At 38.5% G+C, this 24,632-nt stretch overlaps 1 protein-coding gene across 1 annotated transcript; it reads right to left on the bottom strand.

Moving 5' to 3' along the window:
• Window positions 1–983: 983 nt before the first annotated feature.
• Window positions 984–24,452, bottom strand: lrp13 (low-density lipoprotein receptor related-protein 13). The gene is made up of 23 exons (XM_079814979.1): window positions 24,289–24,452; window positions 22,850–23,023; window positions 20,739–20,951; window positions 17,424–17,645; window positions 17,127–17,339; window positions 16,125–16,354; window positions 15,896–16,025; window positions 14,870–15,057; window positions 13,822–14,005; window positions 13,295–13,507; window positions 12,669–12,852; window positions 12,065–12,266; window positions 10,450–10,614; window positions 10,114–10,314; window positions 8,735–9,278; window positions 7,801–7,920; window positions 7,600–7,707; window positions 7,136–7,369; window positions 5,524–5,860; window positions 5,328–5,436; window positions 4,196–4,642; window positions 4,021–4,096; window positions 984–3,843 (listed from the first exon to the last, which is right to left on the bottom strand). Exons 1-21 carry the CDS (start codon window positions 24,341–24,343, stop codon window positions 4,616–4,618), a joined length of 4,053 nt encoding a protein of 1,350 aa, XP_079671105.1. The 5' UTR covers window positions 24,344–24,452; the 3' UTR covers window positions 984–3,843; window positions 4,021–4,096; window positions 4,196–4,615.
• Between the last annotated feature and the right edge of the window lie 180 nt (window positions 24,453–24,632).

The following is a 24,632-nucleotide window of genomic DNA, read 5'->3' as shown; positions in this document are numbered from 1 at the left end:
TTCGGTTTGCAAGGTTTTAGACGGAAGTCAGACCTCCACTGAAGAGATCATATGGGTAACAGGAAAGTTTGTTAATTCCAGTAAACATGTTTTGTTTGGTTGGTTGAACTTAATTGAGAACACACCCAAGGACTAGTTATTATGAACTCTTATGGTAAAGATGAATCATTTGAAAACCCTGAAATGCTCTTATAAGAAAACACATTAAATTATGTCTGTGGCGAAAACATGATCAGACCAGCCGCAGTGTGACAGACAGCCTAAAGCAGAGATTCCAGTCAGAGCACAAACACAGCAGGAAACCAGTCAACTTTATTTTTAAATCAACACAAAGCACAAACTGAAATAAAGCCACAAACACAAGACTGTAAATATTTAAAGGAATATAATATTTAAAGCAGTTCCAAAAATCAATATTCTATCATTTAATCATCCAGGTTTGAAATGACTTATATAAAAGTCAAATTATATATATATAACGGACCCCATTGAATCTTGTGTTCTCTGCAGAAGCATAACTGTTGTGGTTGACTACCCCTTTAAATTTCAGTCCATCAGAAAATTGATTAAAAAGAATTGGGGTATGCACAAATTATATAGACAAATATATATTTAAAAAAAACAAAACAGATTCTTCAAAAGACAACATGAGACTGAGTACATTTCTATTACTGTATTTAACATTTCATCAATATATAACCTTGTTGGGGTAACAGTTTAGGACCTGGGGCCGGTTGCATAAACCGTCAAGACTAGTCTTACAAGTTAGACATACATTTTTTTCTTTAAGACTGTTCATAATTTTTTTAAATCAGTTACATAAAAACATAGACTGGCCTAATTTGATACGAAAAGTAAGACTGAATGCCACTTGCCTAACTGCTAGTGGCTCATACTAGATCTTAAGACACCGTCTTAACATAATGGCTTAGTTTATGCAACTGACCCCAGTAGTGAAAAATGAAGACCAAGAGTCAGGAGTTAGATTAATTAAAGAAATATTTATTGAAGAATAGTTTGCAGTTTCATCAGCAGAAGCCAGCGTCAGAGTCTCTCGTGGAATCACAGGCCAGACTCGAACTTACAGAGAATTTTGCCCACCAGTTATACTGTTTACATCAACAATAACAGATGGCCTAAGCCTTAATTGGCTACGGAGACCTAAAAGCCTAAACATTTGTCACACATGTATAGATATGCCGGAATGGCGTTGTTTAGTCAGGATGCTCGTCGCAACATCTCTCCCAGAAGGGTAAGATTGGCCTCGGACGTCATAAAAGGCGCCTGCATGTCGGGAGGGGGGGTCAGGCCCCGATCAGATAGCTCCAACAAACCTGCACAGAACTTGTAAAACGCACACATCCAAGCACTAGGGCATCACACTCTAGTTAATGTCAGGTGATTATGACCATTTATCAAGAGAACACTCAATACCCACACAGCGACTCCGCCAGTTATCCTTCACAAGAGTGAGCCATGCATGGCTGGAGGTCAACCCAGAGCAGCTGGGGAGACTAGATTTAATACTACAAAATCATCCTCAAACTAAAATATATAAAATCACACAGAATTACAATCATCTCTAGATTACATATGAAAGCAGAGAAAGATATATTTATTTTGATTATCCAGGTTATGGATATAATAAAAAGAATCATTGAAAAGGATGTGTATAAAGGAAGAGACAGGTATCGGACCTGCCGCTTCAACCTTGTTTGGTAGATTATATAAATACATTGCAGGGAAACAAATATTCTTAAAGGCCTGTTCACACTAAAACAACTATGATAAATCTGCTTCCACACCAATGAACAAGAATGTTGTTTATTACAAGCGTCGTCTCGAAAGTGATTCCAACAATATCGTTCATTGGTTAGCTATCATAAATCGCTGCAGTGTGGTATGGAAGCTTGTTTCTGCCACAGAATAAATTGCGAGTTACTAATTCAGAATTGCATGATTATAACTTTCAGTTGTGAGTTTAAGTCAGAACGGCAAGATAAACTCAATTACAAGAAAAAAAAAAAGAGTCAGAATTGAGATGAAAAAGTTGCAATTCTCTTTTAACCCCTTAACAGTCACATAGCCACCGGGTGTCACATTCCATTGATTTTATTAATGCACTTTCCTGTAACAAATTACAAAATTTGCCCAAATATCACTTCCATCACAAAACAGTAGCCAAATATGGAACCTTAAAAGGTCCCCTTCTTCGCGATTCCATTGTTCAAACTTTAGTTAGTGTGTAATGTTGCTGTTAGAGCATAAATAATACCTGTAAAATTATAAAGCTCAAAGTTCAATGCCAAGCGAGATATTTTATTTAACAGAAGTTCCCTTTCAAAGCCTACAGCGAACGGCTGGCTTGGACTACATCCTGGTACTTCCTTCTTTAATTACGTCAGTAGAGCAGAAGAACAGACTAACCTCCGCCCACAAAGAAATGCGAAAAAGGGGGCGCGGTCTTGTTGCTGTCCCACGTGGAGAAGCGGACGGTCGCGTGGAGAAAAGGAACTGTTGCGTTGAGTGTGTTTATCGCCATGTCATCGAGACGCTGTTATTTTCATCCAGGAGTCAAATCACCTTTGTTTGGCTTTCCCAGGGACGCTGTAGAGATTATTGAACGCATACATCTCCCCGTTAAGAGGCGTGACCTTTCCAACGTGCGCTAAGCTGTGGTCGAATCACAGCACAGGAACCGCTTGCACAATCAGAACTCGTTACGCATTTCTGAAGGAGGGACTTTATAGAACAAGGAAATCACCAGCCGTTTTTTAGGACGGTGAGAACAGCGGTATACAGATAAGTAAATTGTGTGAAATATACTGTGTTTTTTTACACGCGAAACATGAACATGTTATATTGCACACTGTAAACACAATCAAAGCTTCAAAAAACACGAAGAACAGGACCTTTAAGAATTATCCGACGATGTGTTTTGTCAAGATTAGAAAAGATTTAGATAAAGTACTTAAACTAAATTTAATAGGAAACATGACACTGCCCACTAGGAGCACGCTAGAAGAATTTAGATGGTAACGCAATGTCCGATTTAAAAACTGTTTTTCACAGGACGAATTGAGTTAAGCTTTCGAATGATACCCAATTTATGATAGCTACAATATGCGAGAGAAAAAAAGCGATATATATAAAAAATACAAAAAAAAAGCACCAAGCGTCCCACCAGCAGGGCAGTTAAGGGGCCAAATAGTTTTATTTGGACTACCCTATTCTAATAGAATTAGAGCAATTGTTAAAACTTTATCGATATCATCCTTGGTGTGAACGGGCCTTAAAAAGGTCATGAAAGCCAATATTTTGCCTTTTAATAGAGAAATGACAATCACATTAACAATCTTTCTGTTTTCTGTTAGATTCAGTGACCGTCAGGGGGTCCGGTGCTTTTAGCTCATTGGTATTTTGTGTTACTTGGCTGTCCTCGGATGCGGGGAGGAAGACGCCAGGGACAATGACGAAAGCTGGCTGAAGGTTGGTGGAACCAGACTGACCAGGGGAAAGAGGTCTGTCCACACCCATTGAGATCCACTCCTTGGGGTCGACACAGAAGAAAACTGGTAGTTGGTCGATGTTCAAATCACCTCTGGATGGAGGGCAGAGGTCACCAAAAGTCACCGGCCGCACCATTGATGTTGTGGGACGTTGTGGTGAGGGAACTCTTGGCCTGGGGGTCACTGGCCTGGGAACGGAAGGTCTAGCGTGATCATGGATGTAAATTTCAGGAGTGAAGTCATTGTAGCGGTCCGGCTGAATGAAGGGATCATAGAACGGATAAACCGGTTCATATCCATAACCAAAACCCAGCTGACGTCTGCGTCTTTCTCTCTGGATCATAATCAAAAAAGAAAAACCTGTTTATTTGAACTGATTACGGTTTACTGAAACATTTCATTACGTCTTTGCTGCATGTAATCAAATTATAAATTTAATGACTTCTCACAAAAAGATACATTTACTAAAAATGTAATTTTAAATATAAATGTGATCAATTGAGAAACTCACCTTATGTAAAGGTGAACCCACTGGGAATCCAAGGGCGATGCTTAAAAGGCTGACAAAAATGATAAGATTCTTCATCCTATTTTAGAAAAGAGATTAATGGACTTCTAATTTCTTATGCAAATATGACAAACACTTAAGTGTAAAAAAAAAAATTTGATTAACCATAAATTGTTACCTTGAGATGTCTCAGACCTCCTCAAGTGTTGGACCTTATGCAGTTTTTAAATGCTAAACCTCTATTGAATTGATGGTCATATTGTAGGTGGGGCCAAATTTTGCCATGCACCGCCCATTATCTTCCTTCCCAAACTTTTGTGGTCAAGGGATCATTTCACAACAGGTTTCTTAAAAATTGACTTTAATCTTTCATTTTGACAGGTACACAATGTGGTGCTGTGGCAAAAATTAATTTCTGCTGTACATGTGGCAAACCAAGATATCAGTTAGTATCCAAGTTTCACATTTTGCCTTTGGACCCATTGAATAAGTACAGAATGATCGTTATGAAACAGTTTGATAACAGATGGCAAAGTTAATAAACTGCAACAAGACTTTATTTCAAAGAAACCAAGATGCTACAGCTGACATGATGAAGCTAGTCCACAGACGTTACCACGTTTTCCTAAAGACAGAACAAAGAAATCATGTTAGATCTTGTACTCCTCACGTTGAAGGAATAGTTCACCCAAAATTACATGTCAGTCACCCTCATGTCATTTTACAGCCAAAATATGAATTTTCTGTGGAGCACAAAAGTAGAGGTGATGTAGAATTTACATATGAATGCATTTACGCCAAGACAAAACAGATTGGCAAAAGAGGTCTAAAGACTTGAGTCATTTCAAAACCTTCTGAAGCATTTTCATAGTAAATTGTACACCATCTTCATTCATGGGAATATGGTTTTGGAATTAATAGAGGGCGAGTAAATGACACCTCAGTTTTTAGGTAATGTCACCATTCTATCGGGGGTGTAACGGTACACAAGTCACGGTTCGGTATGTGTGCTTTGTAAAATAGCAGGATAACGCTTTTCCTTTGACGCTTGTGGAGCGAGTCACAAATTACTTGAAACTCAGTGTCTAGGCTACTAGCAAGCTCTTGCGTGCCATCTGAACTCATTTTAGGTTGGTGCATAGATTGTCTTCTGCTCTTTTCCCTTTTGTGGCGGTTGGCAAACAGCGTTTCATTAAAGCAATTGTAGTTTGGATTGCCTGTGACCGTATTGGTCATCTGACTATGCACCGAACTGTGGCGGTTCAGGACGAATACATATACAGTTACACCCCTACATTCTTATTTCCTACCTCTGACAATTCTGTGTCTTTTCCATTAGGTTTTGCTAAAGACGGCTCTGGTACCCTCTCTAGGTCCTTCATGCCGGTTTCCTGCACATCCACAGCCTGTGCTGCTTGCCTAAACACAAACGTACTGCGGTTATCCTCAATACCAATATGGTTTCAAACTTCTTGAGTAAATGAAAGCAAGCCGATTACAGTGTACCTCTGATTTGTGGCTTTTTTCTTTTGGATGATGCCGACGATAACCCCCAGGGCAACGACAGCGACACACAGTCCAACTACTCCGTACAGAACCGGCCCCTGAGAGCCCCCACCCGAACCATCCTGGCAGTGCTCTCCACCATAACCCGCCTCACAGACGCACACAGTCGCTCCTTTCTGGGTCTCACATTTACCATTGCCATTACACAGTTTAACGCCACATGCCTCAGACTCCACGTTCTCTGGAATGACATTCTTTGGAATGACACTCTCACTTAAACCTGGACGAAATGCTTTAGGATTGATCCGAACGGTTTTAGGTTTTGGATCTTGGAGACCTGAGGAGTCAAAACAGAAGAACAAACGAAGGGTTAGTATAGTTAACTAGAACTAAAACAAATTACAAATGACAACTTTAAAATTAAAACAATATAGAGAGAAACTGGCTGAAGATGTTAATAAACACTTATTTCATGGATAGCACTGATATGTAGGCCTACTTTAAGACCATTACAATTGTTTTGCCATCGGTGTATGAATGAGTGAATGTGAGGCTATATGTAAAGCGCTTTGGTGGCCATGGGTCTGGTAAATGGACTGCATTTATATAGCGCTTTAACATTTACAAAAGAGGATTAGGGCCAACCAATTAAAAAAAACAACAATAATAAGTCATTTTAATGTAAGATTAAACTTTCGAGAATGTAGTGATTTTGAAAACACATGTTGAGAATAAACACATTCGATCGTGTCATGTTCATTGCATACTGATAAAGGACATAACAGGGTTGGATCACCTAGTCAAGCTATATTTTACCCTCTTTCAATAAATAAATACCATCAGCTTTAGTCAATTATAACAATAATTAGTATACAAACTTGAAGAGAATTTGCAAGTAGGCTTCACCTACATGTGATTCAAGGTTTCGTAGCTTCCCAGTATACAATAAGATGCATTATTAATAGTGTTGATCCTCAAGGTGTGGAATATCAAATGAACGAGACTCTTGAGAATCAGTGGCGGAAATAGAATTATACATCCCATGAGTTTCTCACCATTGACCATTTTCTCAAAATGTTGAAAATAAAGTAATTCAATTGAGAATTAAGTCGTGTTTAGAGAATTTACATTTCATTTCTCAATTTAATTTTCTCAACACAACCACTTCATTCTCGATATTTCAAGTTTAATCTCAGTGACTTTAATTTCAAGATGGTTTATAAACAAGACACTATTGTTTGGCCCCAATCCTCTTCCGTACTATAATGTAATAAATTGTGAATTTATAAAATTAAATTATAACAATACTGAGGGGAAAATTGACAATCATAGGCATAATTGTCAAGAAAATGTCCCAAAATAAAGTTTAGGACCATAAAAGATTTGCATTATGCAAACTTTCCCATTTTTCCCCTTTTGATTTGGGGGTGAAATGTGACCATAAAGAAGAGAATCTCATAAACCTGTGAATCTCATCAAGGAGCAAGCATAAATGTTCACCTCAGTGACAACTACCTGCGCATCAGCATAATGCACACTTAGTAACGCTAACTTTTTCCCCCTTCCTAAATTGTTGTAAAAATGTAAGCCAAAAAGTTGGGTTATTCCTCACAGTTCTCATCAGAATGATCTGGGCAGTCCGCGACGCCATTGCAGAACTTCTCCAGAGGTAGACAGAGGTCTTCACTCAGGCAAGGTTTGGTGCCTTCAGGACAGCGGGGGTCTGAGCTGCAGTCTTTGCCGTTGACAAGGCGGTGATCATGGGCACAATGGCACGTCATTCCTCCAGGGAACGCAAGACAGAGGTGACTGCAGCCTCCGTTACCATTAGAACAGAGATTAGTGCCTGAAATATGAAACTTATTAATGCTCCATAATTTCCATGCATTTATGCCTTTAATAGACAGGACAGATAGGAAGGAAGAATGAGATCAGGAAATGACAGTCCGGACTCAAACCTGTGTCTCCACTGACTAAAGCAAAAAGACTGCTACTGCAATACGCCAGCTCCAATGATGCTCAATTGCCCAGTTATCTGAAGCGAAGTTATCAGGTTTGAAATTATTTCCTTCTCACCTTTTTGTCTCGACTTTCCAAATGCTTTCAGACTGATGATCTCGGTGTCCACTTCAAACCACAGCTTCCCCATATGCTCACCATCACTGAACCAACACTTAGTGGAGTCTAAACAATGGACAGATTATCAGGTTTAAAAAAAAAAAAAAAACACCTTAAGATGGTATGGAAGAGCACAGAACTTCCCCATACAAAATTTACCTTTTTTAGTAATCCAAACAAGCACTTTATTAACCAAAGCAAATGCCATCAAGCCGTCTTCTGTCTTTATTTCCTTGTATCCAGAACCATCTATGCCAACGGAACCAATTACTGCAAGACCTAGAGAAAAGACCATTTTAAAAGCAAAAGTGTGTAAACGTATCAAGTGAAAGACTTTTACATTACAAAAGCTTTCTAGCTCAAATAAATGCGGTTACTTTGAAATAGTATGAAAAATTCTCACAAATATTGCGCAGCGCAATAGTTATTTTAATATACTTAAATAATTTATTTCTGTGATGCAAAGCTGAACTTCAGCATCATTACTCCAGTCACATGATCCTTCAGAAATCATTCGAATATGATGATTTATCATCAATGTTGGAATGTTGTGCTGCTTATTTTTTAATAACTCGTTACAAAACATTTCTACTTTAAAATGCAAAATTTAAAGAATCCTGAAAAGTATCACAATATACACTACCGTTCAAATGTTTGGGGTCAGTAATTTCTTTATTTACAAAAAAAACCCACTTAAACAGCAAGGATTGATAGTAAAGATTGTTAGTAAAGACTTATAGCACTTATTTTAATAAGTGTGGTTCTTTACTTTTTATTCAAGGAATCCTGAAAAAGAGGTTCCAAAAAAAAAAAACCAGCACAACATTGATAATAAAATCATATTAGAATGATTTCTGAAGGATCATGTGACTGAAGACTGGAGTTACAATGCTGAAAATTCAGCTTTGATCACAGGAATAAATTACATTTTTAAATATATTAAAATAAAATCAAAACCATTTAAAATTAATTCTCACAATATTACGGTTTTATTTGATTGAGCATAAGAGACTTTAAAACCTTAAAAGTGGTAATGTTTCCAAATTGAACACATACATACAAGAAAGAGGAGAAAAAAAAGAAAAAAGCTTACCAGTGTCGGCCCAGTACAGTTTATTCCCTTCATCCGTCAAGAGCAGTGAGGTTGGCCGGACTGAATTACTCCACACCACCGTCCGGTTCTGTCCATTCATAAAGGCACACTCCACCCTGGTCATCTGACCTTCCTGGACTTTGTTTGAAAAGCAGAGGCGTCCGCTGTGTGGGTCCAAAGCAATGGATTCAATGGCTCCGACATTATCCTTTATCAACACACTGGTGTGCGTGCCATCCGGTGAGGTGACCTGCAGACCAGGAAGCTTCTCGCTGCTCCAGTACACATTCAGGGTGATCCAGTCCACAGCAAACACACGCAGAGAGTCTTTATGTAGCTGGAGAAGTTTCCCACGGGGCACCAGCGCGGTGTCCTTCATCTTGAAGATTCTCACGACTGGCTGACCACCATCGGACACATACAGGGTCAGGTCACGAAGCACTAAATCTAACATGTTTGACTTGTCCATGTCGGGAAGGTCTAAACGGCGATGTTCAGGCCACTTTTTTAGGTCCATGCCACTGTGTCTGTTCTGTAAATAAATCTGAGAGAAAGACAAACTGTTAAATAGACAACTTGCATTGAAGACTTTTAAAAGATGCTGTATGAAGTGCTCAATTGCAAGGATTCTCTTATTAATGCAACCATTTGTTAGAAATGCTAAATATTTAAATAATTTTAATAGTTTTTGCGTTTTGCTTACAAAATTTTGGATGTGAGACTTTAATTTTGGACTTTATGGATGCGAGTTACATTTTATAGCTGTATAAACTCTTTTTGCTGGAACAGTGGCATATAATGCAAAATATTACAGATTGGTTTGTGGTTTATCACATTCTTACTGATGTTTTCAAGAGCATCACCAGTCATTTTTGCTACTTCGATTACACCTCATCCATGTTAGCCAACTGTATGACCATCTTGGTGACAAATATCTTCTTTCAGATTGTAACACATCCGAGTGCAATGAATTGTTGGAAAAAAAAAAAAAGTAGGGCAGGGACTTGGTTCTATCCATTTGTTAGGATGTTATTGTTTTCCAGGCACCTTTTTCTAAATTAATAATTTAAACATAATTTTGGCATGAAATTAATTCATCTCATCTAAGCTAGCATGCCATAAATGACACAATAGACCACAATGTCCTGAAAGGACTGAATGCAATATTTTATGGTGCATTTTCAAACAGGTCTAACTAACCTTTTTCCTGACCATTATGCTAGAATCAAAGAGACAGTTTCAATTGTCTTTTCACCATCATATTTGGGCAAAAATCACAGTAAGATGAATTCATAAGATCAATTACATAAACTGCACTTATGAATTAATCAATGTTTGTATGAACATTAATTTTAACCATCAGGTATTAACAGCAGCACCTGTGTGACTGCAGCAGGAGAGAGAAACAGCAGGAAGGAGGAGTCTTTGGATTTGGAGCAGGTGAGTTCATCTTCATCCAGCATCAACTGAGATGGACACTTGCAAACGGCCTTCAGCCCTGGTGCTAAAACACACAGGTGAGAGCAGTGCTTGGAAGCACAGGGGTTAGAGACACCCACTTGGAAAAGAGCATGGATGACCTGTAGAGGCACAAGCACCAGTTATTTAAACCATTACATTCTTCACATGCATGTATCAAAGCAAGCAAATATCCCCTTTAAAAACATCTGTTGGGTTTAATTTGTTTTTAATGATCAGTGCTCAGAAATACTTGCCTTCAAACCGAATGGCTGTCCAGGACGTTTGAGCAGGACTTGGCGCTGTTTGCCTGTGGTTTTGAGAGCTCGCTGAATGGTTCCTCTTTTGGTATCAGACCAGTAGATGTGATCACTGAATACAGACACCGAGAATGGACTGGGGGTCTCCATCAGCTGCAAGATCTGCAAAATTGTGGAAGGAGGGGTAATGATTGAATAATGTTTTCAAAGATGCTGGAATTGAATTGACATTTTCAACTCCTAGTGCCTTTTACTTTAATTGAGGACCCATATTTATCCAGTGGTGGACAGTATGTACTCTTTTCAAGTATCTGTTGATCATACTTGAAATAAAAGTAAAAATTTCCCAAAATAACATTACATTCAAAAGTATATTACAATTTTGGTAACACTTTAGTTTAGGGTCCAATTCTCACCATGAACTAGTTGCGTATTAGCATGGATATTACTAGGATTTGCTGTTTATTAGTACTTACAAAGCAAATATTAAAGCCTTATTAATAGTAAGGTAGTTGTAATAATCCTACCCAATACCTAAACGTGACTAAGGGATGCAGAATAAGCCATAATTAGGAGTTTAACTCATGGTTAATTAGATTAGGGTCCAATTCTCACTATTAACTAAGTATGACCATACTTCACTACATTTCATAAAAACATTCCTCCATCTTGAACTGAAGAAATCACCACCCCCTCTGAGACGCAAGAGAACAATGTCCGATTCGTGAACGAGCCGATTCATTCCAATGAACATGTTGAATTAGTTCACAAGTCACACTGAACGATTGATTCACTTGCAAATCCGACAGATCCGATTACAGCTGTTCTTGAATCAATGATCCAGTCAGAAGGAGCCAAGAAATGGGATATTGAATGCGACTGATGGTGCGAAAAGTCACTAATATTGAATTTTAGCAGCGATTATAAGTGAACATCATATTTAGGCTATGACTTCAGATATTTTTGAAACTAAAGCGTTTAAGCCCAATGAAGTGTTTGAATGTGGACATGTCTGCATTTCTCACCGTTTGTAGCAGCTTCAAATAATCTCAACTAGAATGTTTGCATGTTCCTTACAACGTTAACGCACTCCCCATTTTTATAAATACTACTCTATATGGCACTCACTTACTCATGCACTTAAATTCTCAGCAACTTCAATTGATATTTTAGTATTATTGAAGTTTAATGTTTTGATGGTGTATAATCATTTTTGTTAATTAAATAAGTTTGCCAATTTGCAGATTACATTAAAAACTAAATCCTTCTTAGTGCTGCTGACAAGGACTAGTCCGAGTAGCTCTGGCTAGAATAAATATGAATAAACATGGTTCGATCAGTACTTTTTAAACTTAAAACACAAAGTACATAAAAAAGGGTCCTTTTACTGAAGGGATATTGAAAAAGATTACGAGTAATGGTTCATTAGGGCATCTGCACTCTCAAGTACTTGAGTTGTGCATCTAACAGACTAACAATGGATTGGTGGACAGGAATGTTGATCCAGAAACAGTGTACGCAACTGTAAACACACTCAGGTACTAGCAGAGCATGTTAGAAGCTACCATTTTTGCTCGATTATACATTTTCTGAATGTGGACACGTCCACTACCTTAATATCTCCTCCATCAATATTGGCGGATCCTATACACTTGAGTTTCTCATCTGTCCAGTAGAGTCTGTGATGAATGGAGTCCACAGTCAGACTGACCGGCCACCGGAGAGAGTTACTGACCAGCACACGTCTGTCTGAGCCGTCCATTCCTGCCCTTTCTATCTGAGCCTCGTCCCCCGTTTCTGACCAGAACATTATTCTGAAAGGATGACAAATAATCAGGGTCAGCTTACATAAGACTTCCCAAATCAGTGGTTCTCAAATATGAAAGTCATATTTCTAATATACACACACTACATTATATAAAACAGGGACTCTGAAACATTGTGGTGCTCACTGGCAGCTCTTTTAATAGCTGCCAACATGCTAGAAACATAATTACTGCAATCATGATCCAATCATGGACTCTTAAGCATTTGCCTTTTTAAATCCATCTGCCAAATGTTTCTCAAGCACCAGATTAGCATATTAGAATCATTTCTGAAAGAAAAACCAATCAACCAGCAGAATCTCGTTACTTGATGTTAATTGTCTGATTTAATAAAATGTTTGTTTAAAAAGAACGTTTGATAAGCAATAATGGTGACAAATGGTTTCTCACCCTTTCTGTGGCAGCAGAGCAATGGAGCGAAGCTGCCCAAGATCTTCACCCAGGATCGTCACACGATCTGTGGGTTTGGTGGCATCATTTTCCAGTCCCACTGCATTGATCTGGCCTTTGACGCTGTCGGCCCAGTAGAGGTTCCTCGCCACCCAGTCCACTGCCAGACTGTCTGCATTGATACCTGACACAGACACTTAAATTCTCAATTCTGTGATGTCAAAAACTTAAAAAGATGACCAGCTATATTTACGCCTATTGTGAGTTTCAGCAACATGACCTGTCGAGTCATGGTCAGGCTGTAGCATAAATCTGCGTTTAATGCCTCAGCCATTTCGGTTCAAATTATGTACTAAATTAAGTTCTAAAAGGACTGGAAATCACCTTGACTAACACTAAGTGGATTTAAAAGGGACAAAAATGGTACTCAATGAAACTTATTGCAGCTCACCTTTAACAGCGTTATTTTAGCATTTACATTATTTTAGCTTTAATTTACTTGATTTCTCGCAGGTTAAGCATTTCAACCAACAGATGCAAAACTTTTTTTACTAATACTCGTTTTAATTCGGTTTCAGTTACCGAAACTGATTTAATACTTTTATTCATAGTTAATAACTACTGACCTTTAATAATGGTCCCTTTGCTTTTCTGATCCAGTGACAGCCATTTTATATTGTCAGTGTTGAGGTTGATCCAATACACTCTCTGCTTCTGCCAGTCGTAGTCGAGCGACAGGACAAACCGCTTTTCAGACGAGACGAGAATGTCCAGACTGGAGCTCCTCAGACCCAGCAGAAAGACCTCAGACTGCACAGATGCCAGCAGGTACGGCTCACCTGAGACAGAATTGAAGGTGAATGAATATACTTGAGTGCGTCACAGACCATGTTTGTCTGCTTAGTACATGTGGGAAAGGGCACTATGTTTGGAATAGCATACTACCATAAGGGTACAACTGGGCTAAAGAAATACCTTAAGGAAAATGTCACCTCATGTCATTTAAACCCAGTCGCCTATATCCCATTGAACCTCTACTACTGTATTTCTACAGTATGTTTACGGTGTACTCAGTATGCATGCCATTCCAAGTACAGCCCGTTTTACACCATAAAAAAAAAAATTGCACTTCAAACTTTTGCTCGTAACATACCTGTGATTTTGCAGCTGCGACCATCAGGTTCCAGAACATAACCTGGACTACAGGAGCACACAAATGAGCCCTCAGTGTTGTTACAGTAGTGTGAACAGGAGTCTGGATGGTCCACACACTCATCCACATCAACACACACCAGACCATCATCTACAGGCTTGTAGCCGATCCTGCACCAACAGCGCTATAGAAAGAAAATAAAAACCGTAAAGGAGGCACAAAACAGTAAGCAATAAGAGGCCAAGCATCAAAGTCAGGTTGCATCTTCATATTGGTGCTATATTGAAACTAAACGCATTAGCATGACCTGAATGAAACCATGCAGTTTGAGGACAGTGCCACCAACTGGTCAACATTAGCCAGATTTCCATCCAAGGATATTTTTGCGAAAAAAAGTTGTGCATCAAAATGTTAACAAATATCTGATGAAGATGCCAATTATCAATAATTTTTTGCAAATGTCGACTCTCTTTAGCGTATAAATGTTGATACTTGAAATGTTGTGAAAACTAGTTTGGAAACAAAAAATCCGGCTTTAATGCAAATAAATGTGTCATGACAGAATTAGCGTCCGCGTTCCTGACGTTGCTCCCATTAAAGCAGTTTCTCTGTAGTTCAAAGGCAAAAAAAATAAATATATTCGCTCATTAATTATATTAACATTAAATTGTAAATTAAATTACTACAATTGTAAGACGCGTTACCTCTCTAACATCATTCATCCTTATTTTTGTAATTTTTACAGAAAAATAAAAGCTGCACCCGTTTCTGAATATTGCTTGATCAAGTATATCTAAATAGTCTTTATAACGAAGTAAAACAAAATATGACGCTTGTTAATAAAAATATAGAGCCTATACTAAAGACAATTTAATAAATCATTTCAAAATGGACAGCCTTGTGAGCATGACTTTTCAAAAACCATTTAACTTTTTAAACTGTATTGCATGTCAATATTGTTAGTCAAACTTTATGAGGCTGGTAGATTGATATTCAACAGACAACATTAGGACAGACATAACATTAGGACAGAAAGAGCAAGTCGTACCGTCCCTGTAGGTGTGCTGTGACAATCCTGTGCACACTTTGACTGTTCAGAGCATTTGTCTGTCTGGCAGCGCTCGCCCTCATCAGAACCGTCCAGACAGTTAGTAACTCCGTTACAGAGATGGGACAGGTCCACACACTCCGAACTACCACACTGGAACAGATGAGGACGACAGGACACACTCGGACCTGTTAAAACACAGACCAGACGCTCAATAATGCAGATCAAGTCGAGCTCTGATTTGACGTCAAATTTGGTGAAATACAGTTTGTCAATAGATAAAATCCTATTGAAATTGGGGGGCAATTTTATGGCAAATTTGATAAATGTCCAGTGGAGTGACTGTCCCAAAGCTGTGAAATACAGGAAAGTATCAAAATGAAAACATGGACAGAAATGCTATTTACATATACAAATAGTATTCAATCAGGGTTTTCAAAAGTGATTGAATTATATTACACCATCATTCATATCAGTTTGGGTTTGATAAAACGTTTATAAAAAAAAAAAAATAATTGTTACAAGTATAATCAAAGTATCTAAATGAACTTTTTGAACTTTCTATTCAAAGAAAAAAAGAAAAAAAAGTTAAGCCGTTTTACTGCATTTCTGATCAAATAATGCAGCCAGATTAAAAAAAATAAAATCTTGCCAATCCAAAACGGTAGAGTACACTATATTGCATTTCCTTAATTTTAGTCTGTACAACTTATTCCTGAGAAGTGACTCACAAAATGGGGATCCTATAATCAACACAACACCCTTGGAACTATTTTATTTCTGTAATGTGCATTTCAGAGTCAATTTTATCCATTGGGAATTGTTAAAAGCATCTGTGACAAATGGTAGGAGAACTGTTAAATGAATTGTTCACAATAAGAACAGGAATGTGTATTAAAGTAAATAAGGTCAGTTGTGATTTCATGTTGACTAATTTGTAATGTTTAAAGCATTTGGGAATTCTCTTGCATTGGGGTCAGAGCTGGGTTCAGCCTGTTCCTGTTTGAGAAAACTGTAGAAACTCACAATCAGATTCGTCGCTTCCATCCCTACAGTCTTCAGAGCCGTCACAGCGCCAGGTTTGTGGAATGCACTGCGTTTTAGAGGAGCACGGCCACTGGAACTCACCGCACTGCACTGGAGACTCCTTACAGTTCTGCATCACATGAGAAAGTCAGTCAAATGGGTTGAGCACTCAATGAGTCATTTGTGCAAAGTTCCTTTAATAATGTGTTTTCGGTCATTTATTGCACACCTTCTCATCGGTGCCATCCTTGCAGTCCGTCTCTCCGTCACACATCCACTCGTCCAGCAGGCACTCCTGGCTCTTGGGACAGCGGCGTTGCGTGCTGCACGGCGGAGGTTCAGCGCAGTCCTCCTCGTCAGAATGATCTCTGCAGTCCGGGTGTCCATCACAGCGCATACCGACCGACACACACTGACCGCTGCTGCACCGCCACTCGGCACTGCTGCAACTCTCTTCACCTACAGGACGGGAAGGGGGACTTAAAACGTGCTTTAATCTAGGTTCAAATCAATGAAAATTCTCCTTTTTCAGACTGTCTGTCATAGTATGTTATCGTATATTTTAATGATAAATTCATGGGATGTTTACTTCAGTTTTACAATAACACATGGTTACGGATCTCAGACTTGCAGAAACATGATCATGCATGGAACAGTTATTTTTAGCATCTTATTTTAGCATTAGTTTACCATAATATTATTTATTAATAGTTTAGATTTTCACATTTTCATTTAATTTTAACTTACGTTTTAAGTAATTGTTATGCACTTTATTGGATAAAATGTATAACTTAAGTTTATAATATTTTCAATTTTAGTTTAAACATTTTATTTCAGCTAGTTGCAAAGGCAACATTTAGAATTTAATGTCCATCTAACATTTTATTTAGCTTTATTTCAGAGAACTTTTCAATGAACAAAAAATATGTTTTGTTTTAATTATAGTATTTATTTAATATTTAGATTTCTGTTTTAACTTAAGTTAGTAACTTTGTAATGCGCTTAAAAAAAAAAAAGAATTTACATTTTTTATTAGTTGCAAGTTCAGCTAGTTGCAAAGTAGACTCATTTTTATTTATATAGCGCATTTATTTATACAGCACTTTACAATACAGTTTGTTTCAAAGCAGCTTTACAGTGATAATAGGAAATTAATGGATGTTTTGGCAGTACAGCAGCTTTTAAAAAGTTTGTCCAAAGTTTCTGCCTCAAGAAAGATTTAAAGCCCTACCACAGCTGGCCTCATCGCTGCCGTCCGCACAGTCTGCGTCTCCGTCACACACAAAGGATTCTGGGATGCAGCGGCTTTTGTCACAACGATGAGCACAACCCTCCTCCTGCTTAAAGCAGTCGACTTCATCCGAGCGATCCTGACACTGAGCCACACCGTCACACACCTGCCTTCGCTCAATGCACTTCTTACCATGTGCACATTGAAACTGACCTGAGAACAGATGGACAGAATACCAACATTAACACTGAAGCAGGAATTGTGGACTGTAAAAGTACGTTGCTGTGGTTTACTCACCAGATTCACACTGCACAGAGCACTCGTCTTCATCAGACCCGTCCTTACAGTCTAACTCTCCGTCACACAGGTGATTATACAGCACACAGTCCATCCCGTCTCTACATAACTTAGAGCCGATAGAGCAGCGCAGAGGTCCTTTAGTTGCAGGAATGTCTGAGACTTCTTCCTCCGCTGTCTTTTCTTCCTCCTCGATGCTGTCTTCATCTTCAGGGTTAACTTCTGTGAAGACAAGAGGAAACAAAGGCTAAAAGGCATGTTTTTGGAAATTTTTCTCTGAGGAACAAAGTATGGAAGGTTATTTCCACCACAGAAAAAAAAAAAAAAAAAAAAAGTTCATTATCTTTCAAGAGTTCATTCAAAAATTCATTGTGACTTTCCTCGCAATTGACTTTTATTTGCAATTCTGACTGATTTCTCAAAGTCGCAAATACCTTTTCATCTTTTATTCCGTGGTGGAAACAAGCTTCGAAAACAAAGGGACAATTTTTCGTCAAACTAGAAGTCTTTAGGCCTGTTGCATGAAGCTGGTTTCAGTTGCTGCCCACCCAGATTAGTTTGAGCAAGCTTTTTCAGGGTCAAGAAGGTGGATTGGTTTAGCAGTTAACATTACACTACATGTCAGCACTAATAGCCTTGTGGTGTATATTAACACACAGATCATGCACAACATTATGACCTGACAGGTAAAGTGAACACTGATTATCTCTTCCATCACGGCACTTGTTGGTGGGTGGGATATATTAGGCAGCAAGTGACCATTGTCCCCATAGTTGGTGTAAGCAATGGGCAAGCGTGAGGATGAGTAGGTTTGACAAGGGCCATATTGTGATGGCTAGTCCACTGGCTCAGAGAATCTCCAAAACAGCAGCAATTGTGGGGTGTTCCTGGTCTGCAGTGGTCAGTATCTATCAAGGCTCATTGATGCACGTGGGGAGCGAAGGCTGGCCAGTATGATCAAACAGACGAGCTACTGTAGCTCAAATTGCTCAAGTTAATGCTGGTTCTGATAGAAAGGCGTCAGAATACACAGTGCACCCCAGTTTGTTGCATATGGGGCTGCAGAGCCGAAGACCAGCCCATGCTGAGCCCTGTCCACACCGAAAGCGCCAACAGTGGCATGAGCATCAGAACTGGACCACGGAGCAATGGAAGGTGGCCTGGTCTGATGAATCACATTCTTTTACATCACGTGGATGGCCGGGTGTGTGCGTCGCTTACCTGGGGAACACATGGCACAGGATGCGCTATGGGAAGGCGGCAAGCCGGAGGAGGCAGTGTGATGCTTTGGGCAATGTTCTGCTGGGAAACCTTGGGTCCTGCCATCCATGTGGATGGTACTTTGACATGTACCACCTGTCTAAGCATTGTTGCAGACCATGTACACCCTTTCATGGAAACTATATTGCCTGGTGGCTGTGCCCTCTTTCAGCAGATAATGAGCCCTGCCACAAAGCAAAAATGGTTCAGGAATGGTTTGAGGAGCAGTGTTGACTTGGCCTCCAAATTCCCCAGATCTCAATCCAATCAAGCATCTGTGGGATGTGCAGAAAAAAAAAAAAGTCCGATCCATGGAGGCTCCACCTCGCAACTTACAGGACTTAAAGGATCTGCTGCTAACATCTTGGTGCCAGATACCACAGCACATTCAGGGGTCTAGTGGAGTCCATGCCTCGACGAGTCAGGGCTGTTTTGGCAGCAAAAGGGGGACCAACACAATATTAGGGTCACAATATTAGTCAATGTTATGCCTGATCGGGGTATATAAATTCACATTTACATTTATGCATTTGGCAGACGCTTTTATCCAAAGCGACTTACAGTGCACTTATTACAGGGACAATCCCCCTGGAGCAACATGGAGTAAAGTGCCTTGCTCAAGGACACTGGTGGTGACCACTGGGATGGAACTGATATGCAGAAGGTTGCTGGTTCAATGGTTTAACCCACTGGACCACCATCTCAATTCATGCTTAAATATATGAAGCTTTTAAAACATTAAGCAAGTATTCTTTTAAGATCTTTGTGAACCTATACAAGTTGTAATTTTCATTCAGCTTCCTTTTCAAAACTATTACTATAATTATTCCTGCCTTGTAAATGCGTTTAAATTCATGATATTCTTCATAATCTCATCTAGCCTGACGTCGTCATACTCAATTCTAGTCAGAAAATGAGTCTGATTCTGCTCCATTGGGCTGTGATTATGGGGCGTGTTTCAACCGAACCAGGAAAGACCTCAATTGGATAGACCTACAACCAATCAGAGCAACGGAGCGACGCATAACGTTAGTTGTCAAATGTCAACAGAACTCAACTGCACACAGTGTTGCCATGTCCGCGGGTTGAAGCGACCCCAATTATGTGATATACAGACCCAGGAATGCGATTTTTAGCTGGCAGCCCTGCCAAAACAACACATTTTATCCCCCAAATGCCTTTTTTCCCGGGAGAACCCCCCGGAAAGCTATTGGGCTTGTTTTGGGCTAGTTTTGAGGAACGTTAGCAATTGGGCGGGTTTTGTTGTAAAAACTTGGCAACCCTGTCTGCACGCACGCTGGAATAAGGAGCCTAACGTTAGAAGAAAAAGATGTGCAAGCGATCTGTGCCGTTGTTGTAAAAAAAAGAATTTAAAGATACAGAGTCCTTACCAATACGATCGTCATTTCTGAGAGAAATAGTAAAGGTGAAAGCATATACGAACAAGTTCTCCGTTTAGGATTAGAACAAACTCAACCCAAGCGCCTTTGATGACGTGGATGATTACGTTACTGTTGATCATCTGTCCATCATCGTCTAAAGCCCGCCCTGACAATTTCATTGGTCCGAACAGTTTCTGTTCGGGCATAATTACTTCTCTATTGAGCAAGTCCAGACCAAACTGCCCGAGTAAAAATGTTGTGGGCGGGGCTAAGTTCGGCTGGCATCCAGGCTAAATCTCATCTTTAACAGAAGTGAATTGCGCTGGTCCCTTGCAAAAAGTCAATTAAATTGACGCTCTCCATGTTCCGTGTGATTGGCTATTCACAGAATGTCTCACTTTCAGGTGCACGCGCTTCAGAGTTAATCACAAGCGTTACATTTTTAGTGGCAAAATAACCAGTTATATCCATTGATTAATTGCCACTCCCCAAATTAAGTATGCAATGACCTGTTACAAAAATATGTAAATGTTTGTTGCATACTGTTATAAAAGTAAATCATGTATACAAATACAAAATATAAAAGTATGTGTGGCATACTGTTATTTCATAATGGTTTTACACTTCCTCTAATCTAGCATATAATCCAGTAATGCATAAACAAAAGCCCTACCACAGCTGGCCTCATCGCTGCCGTCCGCACAGTCTGCGTCTCCATCACACACAAAGGATTCTGGGATGCAGCGGCTTTTGTCACAACGATGAGCACAACCCTCCTCCTGCTTAAAGCAGTCGACTTCATCCGAGCGATCCTGACACTGAGCCACGCCGTCACACACCTGCCGTTGCTCAATGCACTTCTTACCATGTGCACATTGAAACTGACCTGAGAACAGATGAAAATACAATGCTCTGTTAAAAGCATTCTTATAAGCCTACAACAAATAGCAATAGTGATGTAAGGCATTACTAATTACTGTAATTTAATGTACTTTTCCCTTGAAAAAGTAAAGGATAACTTAATTCTGTAATTTACAGTTACCTCTGATGCAAGTGCATTAAATACTTATATTATAGACTAAACAATTCTATATGATATGTAATATCTATATGAATTTAAAAAGTGGTTAGAAGACAAAACCAATTAAACAAATATTATGAGCACCAAGGCCAGAGAATTATAATAAAGTCTCCATAGTGTTATTTAGATACTAATAGTCATTTTGAATTCATTTTTATATACATGTTCTGTTTTCATTTTAATTCGAAAGTTTGTAAGTTTAATGAAAAACTTTTATGTCTAATTTTATTCATTTCTATTTTAGTTTAAGTTTTTCTTCAAACAACTATGGTTTTAGTTAAACAACACCTGCTCCATAATGAATTCCTATTATTTATTTTTTTTAAATACACATTGATTAGAGATGCACCGATACTACGTTTCTCCGCCGATAAAACAATCTGCTTAAACGGATTGATTTTATTAATGAAAAACTTCCAAATACTGTAAACCCTGACATTTGGTACTGTAATATTAAGGCTAAATTAACAACAGAGCCCAAAATATTATATTCAACGACTATGCATGTTCAGATATAATTACACAAATAAACTGAAACGTTTGTATAGCTGCAGCTCAGATGCACAAGATATATACATTTTTTTAACTACCTTAAGACAAATTCATTCAAACACAAATATAATTGAAAGTAAATGAGCTCCTCTGTAGTGTTTTTTTTAATAGAGGAACTGTGAACACTGGACAACTTTTCCAGAGGTAAATGCAACGTTAAGTGACGTTACAGTCACGAGCCGTTTTATTGATGTCTTGACTGTATTGACCATCTTTTAACATACCTTTTGTTGTTAAAGCTTTTTTGCATAGTGATCGGTCACGTCACATTTAAGAGCGTCAAAACGCCATGTTTGAATTTCGTGATAAAATGGACAGAATGGGATGAGACTGTTTCTTATCCATACAGATTCATAGGATCAAAGCCTGTTAACCCTATTTTTTTAAACTGTTAATGCATTGTCTTTAAATTCAACGTCCCTTAATTCAACACAAGACATTTTCTTCACACACAGTACGAGTTGCAGTCTGACAAGTTTTTCCACCCCCTTTTGTTTGACAGTATATAATCGGCCCTGATCATTGGCTGTTTTTAAACAATCAGCCAATGACCGATATTGAAAATGATTGATTTTTAATCAGCCGATACATATTATTGCTTTTTTATTGAAGTCTTTCCACAGTTAAAACACTGATTAAGGGATTAGCTACATGACATAGTACAACTTACTGATCTGTATTCTTTTTAAACATGCCTTTTAATGTTTATGAATGTTTTCCCCTCTACTACTTCAAATGAGGCGCTACAGCGATCTTTCACGTCACATTTGTTGTTTGAATTTCGTGATAAAATGAACAGAATATGAAAGCTGAGACTTTGTTTCTTATCCATAGGGTCAAATAGAGCGGTGCTAATGTTGCCATTTTTGTAAATGTTAATGCATTCACTTTAAATTCAACATCCCTAAATTCAACACAAGACGTTTTCTTCACACACAGTATGAATTGCAGTCGGACACATTTTCCGCCCCCTTTTATTTGATAGTAGCCTATATAATCGGCCCTGATCATTGGCTGTTTTTAAACAAATCGCCCAATCAGCCGATACTGATTATTTGTTATATCGATGTTTTATTTTTATTAACCCTGCATTCGGGAAATCAATTTTAGAGTCAAATATTAATATAAATGTAACCCGTATAAAAACATACCTATGCTGCAAACAGAGGCACATTCATCTTCATCCGAGCCGTCAGGACAGTCATCCTCCCCATCACACACATGGCTGTAGAGCACACACTCTGATCCATCCTTACAGGGTGTGAAGCCCAATCTGCAGCGCAGGGGAACATGTTCAGAAGCATCTGCAGCCAGAACACATTCAGCTGGAGCAGAGACACAGCACAACATTAGATTACTGGAATGCACTCATTTTAAATTCAACACAACAAGCATTACAACAAATACTACCAAGATGTAGCCTAGAAGCACAATTTATACATCACTGTAGTGTTTGTTTGAAGAAATGTGTTTAACCATCTGGTCCTCTTTGCCAATTTTCTTTGTTCGATAAGGTTGAGTTAATATTGAATTTAGGGGATTTTAGTGCTACTAAATTATATTTATGCAATAGTTATAATCCATTTAGTCATTTTGAGCATAGACCTGAAAATGAAATGTCCAACTGTTGTTAATCTTGAATGCTTAAAGGGCATAGACTCAGTTTGGTCTCTTTTTAAAGAAGAAACTTGGCAGATTATTGCTGAAGTGAAAAGTGTAAAAGAGTAGAGAATTGTACATGTATTATGCTATTATTAGTATATTTGCCATTTAACTTTTATATGAAATATATTTTCCAGAACATGCTTTACAAAAACAAAGCCATAAATCTAAGCAAGTTGTTGTGTCCCACATTTGAGCTTGATCTAAAAAAAAAAAAAAGAAAAGCTTTCAGTAAGATTTTGTTTGGGCTCAGTACCAAAAGCGTTCCATTCCTTTCCAATGCAGTCATTTTTTACCACAAACAATACAAGTGTTACTTTTCTCAGGATGATTTAACCATTTCAAATCATGTCCATGGTTTCTCTGTCGGTGTGTCTGATGAAGTAACAAATTTATAGGTTCTATATAGCGAATCTATAAAGTATAATTTTTGGTCAAATTAGTCAAAGAGCACCAGAGGGTTAGTTGTCAGGAAAGCCACAATGTAATGCCACAATGCAACAAAAAAAAAATATTGACCTGGATATATTCTTGAAGGGCTTTGAGATTTACACAAGGCAGCTTCAAATAAGCGAAATAAGTTTGTGTATAGATGCATGCAAATTATGGCAATGCCTCCAAGAATGTAAATTACAAAGATGCAATCATAAAGTTCTGAAATAAAGTTAATTAAATACTTTTCTATGAAACTGAAACTAAAGTTAAGTGTTTGAAAATAAAGTGGTTTATTCTGACAGGAGAAAAATAGTCTCCTGTTTCTCCTGTCTCCAGCGATTTGTTTGCATTTTCGTATGCAGTGACTTCCCCACCACCACCACCACCACCACCACCACCACCACCACCACCACCACCACCCAGTTTCTCGATATCTGGACGAGATAAATCTTAAAATATTACACTAAAGTTAACCGTGAGACTTTCATCTGACCTCTCAGTAGCAGAAGGATCCCTGAAGCGACGTTCAGCAGCACAAATAAACACATGGCTGCAGCGAACAGCGAGTGACACCACCTCAGCTCACCGTGTGCCGCTTTATGCGCGTGAGCAGCTGAGATCGATGCGCCTTAATTGATCAGATGATTGACACCTGATTGATGATGTCAGATTGAATAGGCTAGCCCACTGAAAATACATTTAATAAACTGTGTACTTGAATTCATTTCTATAATTATAATTTTTTATTATAGTTAATACAAAAAAAAAAACATAGCTAATATTACCAATATATTATTATTATTAGCCTATTATTAATATCAGCAATTATTATTGAAA

Source organism: Gobio gobio, assembly GCF_949357685.1.
Source record: "Gobio gobio genome assembly, chromosome: 4".
NCBI lineage: Eukaryota > Metazoa > Chordata > Actinopteri > Cypriniformes > Gobionidae > Gobio > Gobio gobio.
The sequence above is the reverse complement of the archived record's forward strand: the minus strand, read 5'-3'. Positions and strand labels throughout refer to the sequence as shown.

Excerpts from the sequence above, each read along its gene's own strand:
- lrp13 (XM_079814979.1), bottom strand. The coding sequence starts at position 24,343 with ATGTGTTTATTTGTGCTGCTGAACGTCGCTTCAGGGATCCTTCTGCTA. Across the intron at positions 16,026-16,124 it reads AGGATGGCACCGATGAGAAG|AACTGTAAGGAGTCTCCAGT; the intron begins GTGTGCAATAAA and ends CATGTGATGCAG. Across the intron at positions 5,861-7,135 it reads AGATCATTCTGATGAGAACT|GTCTCCAAGATCCAAAACCT; the intron begins GTGAGGAATAAC and ends TTGACTCCTCAG.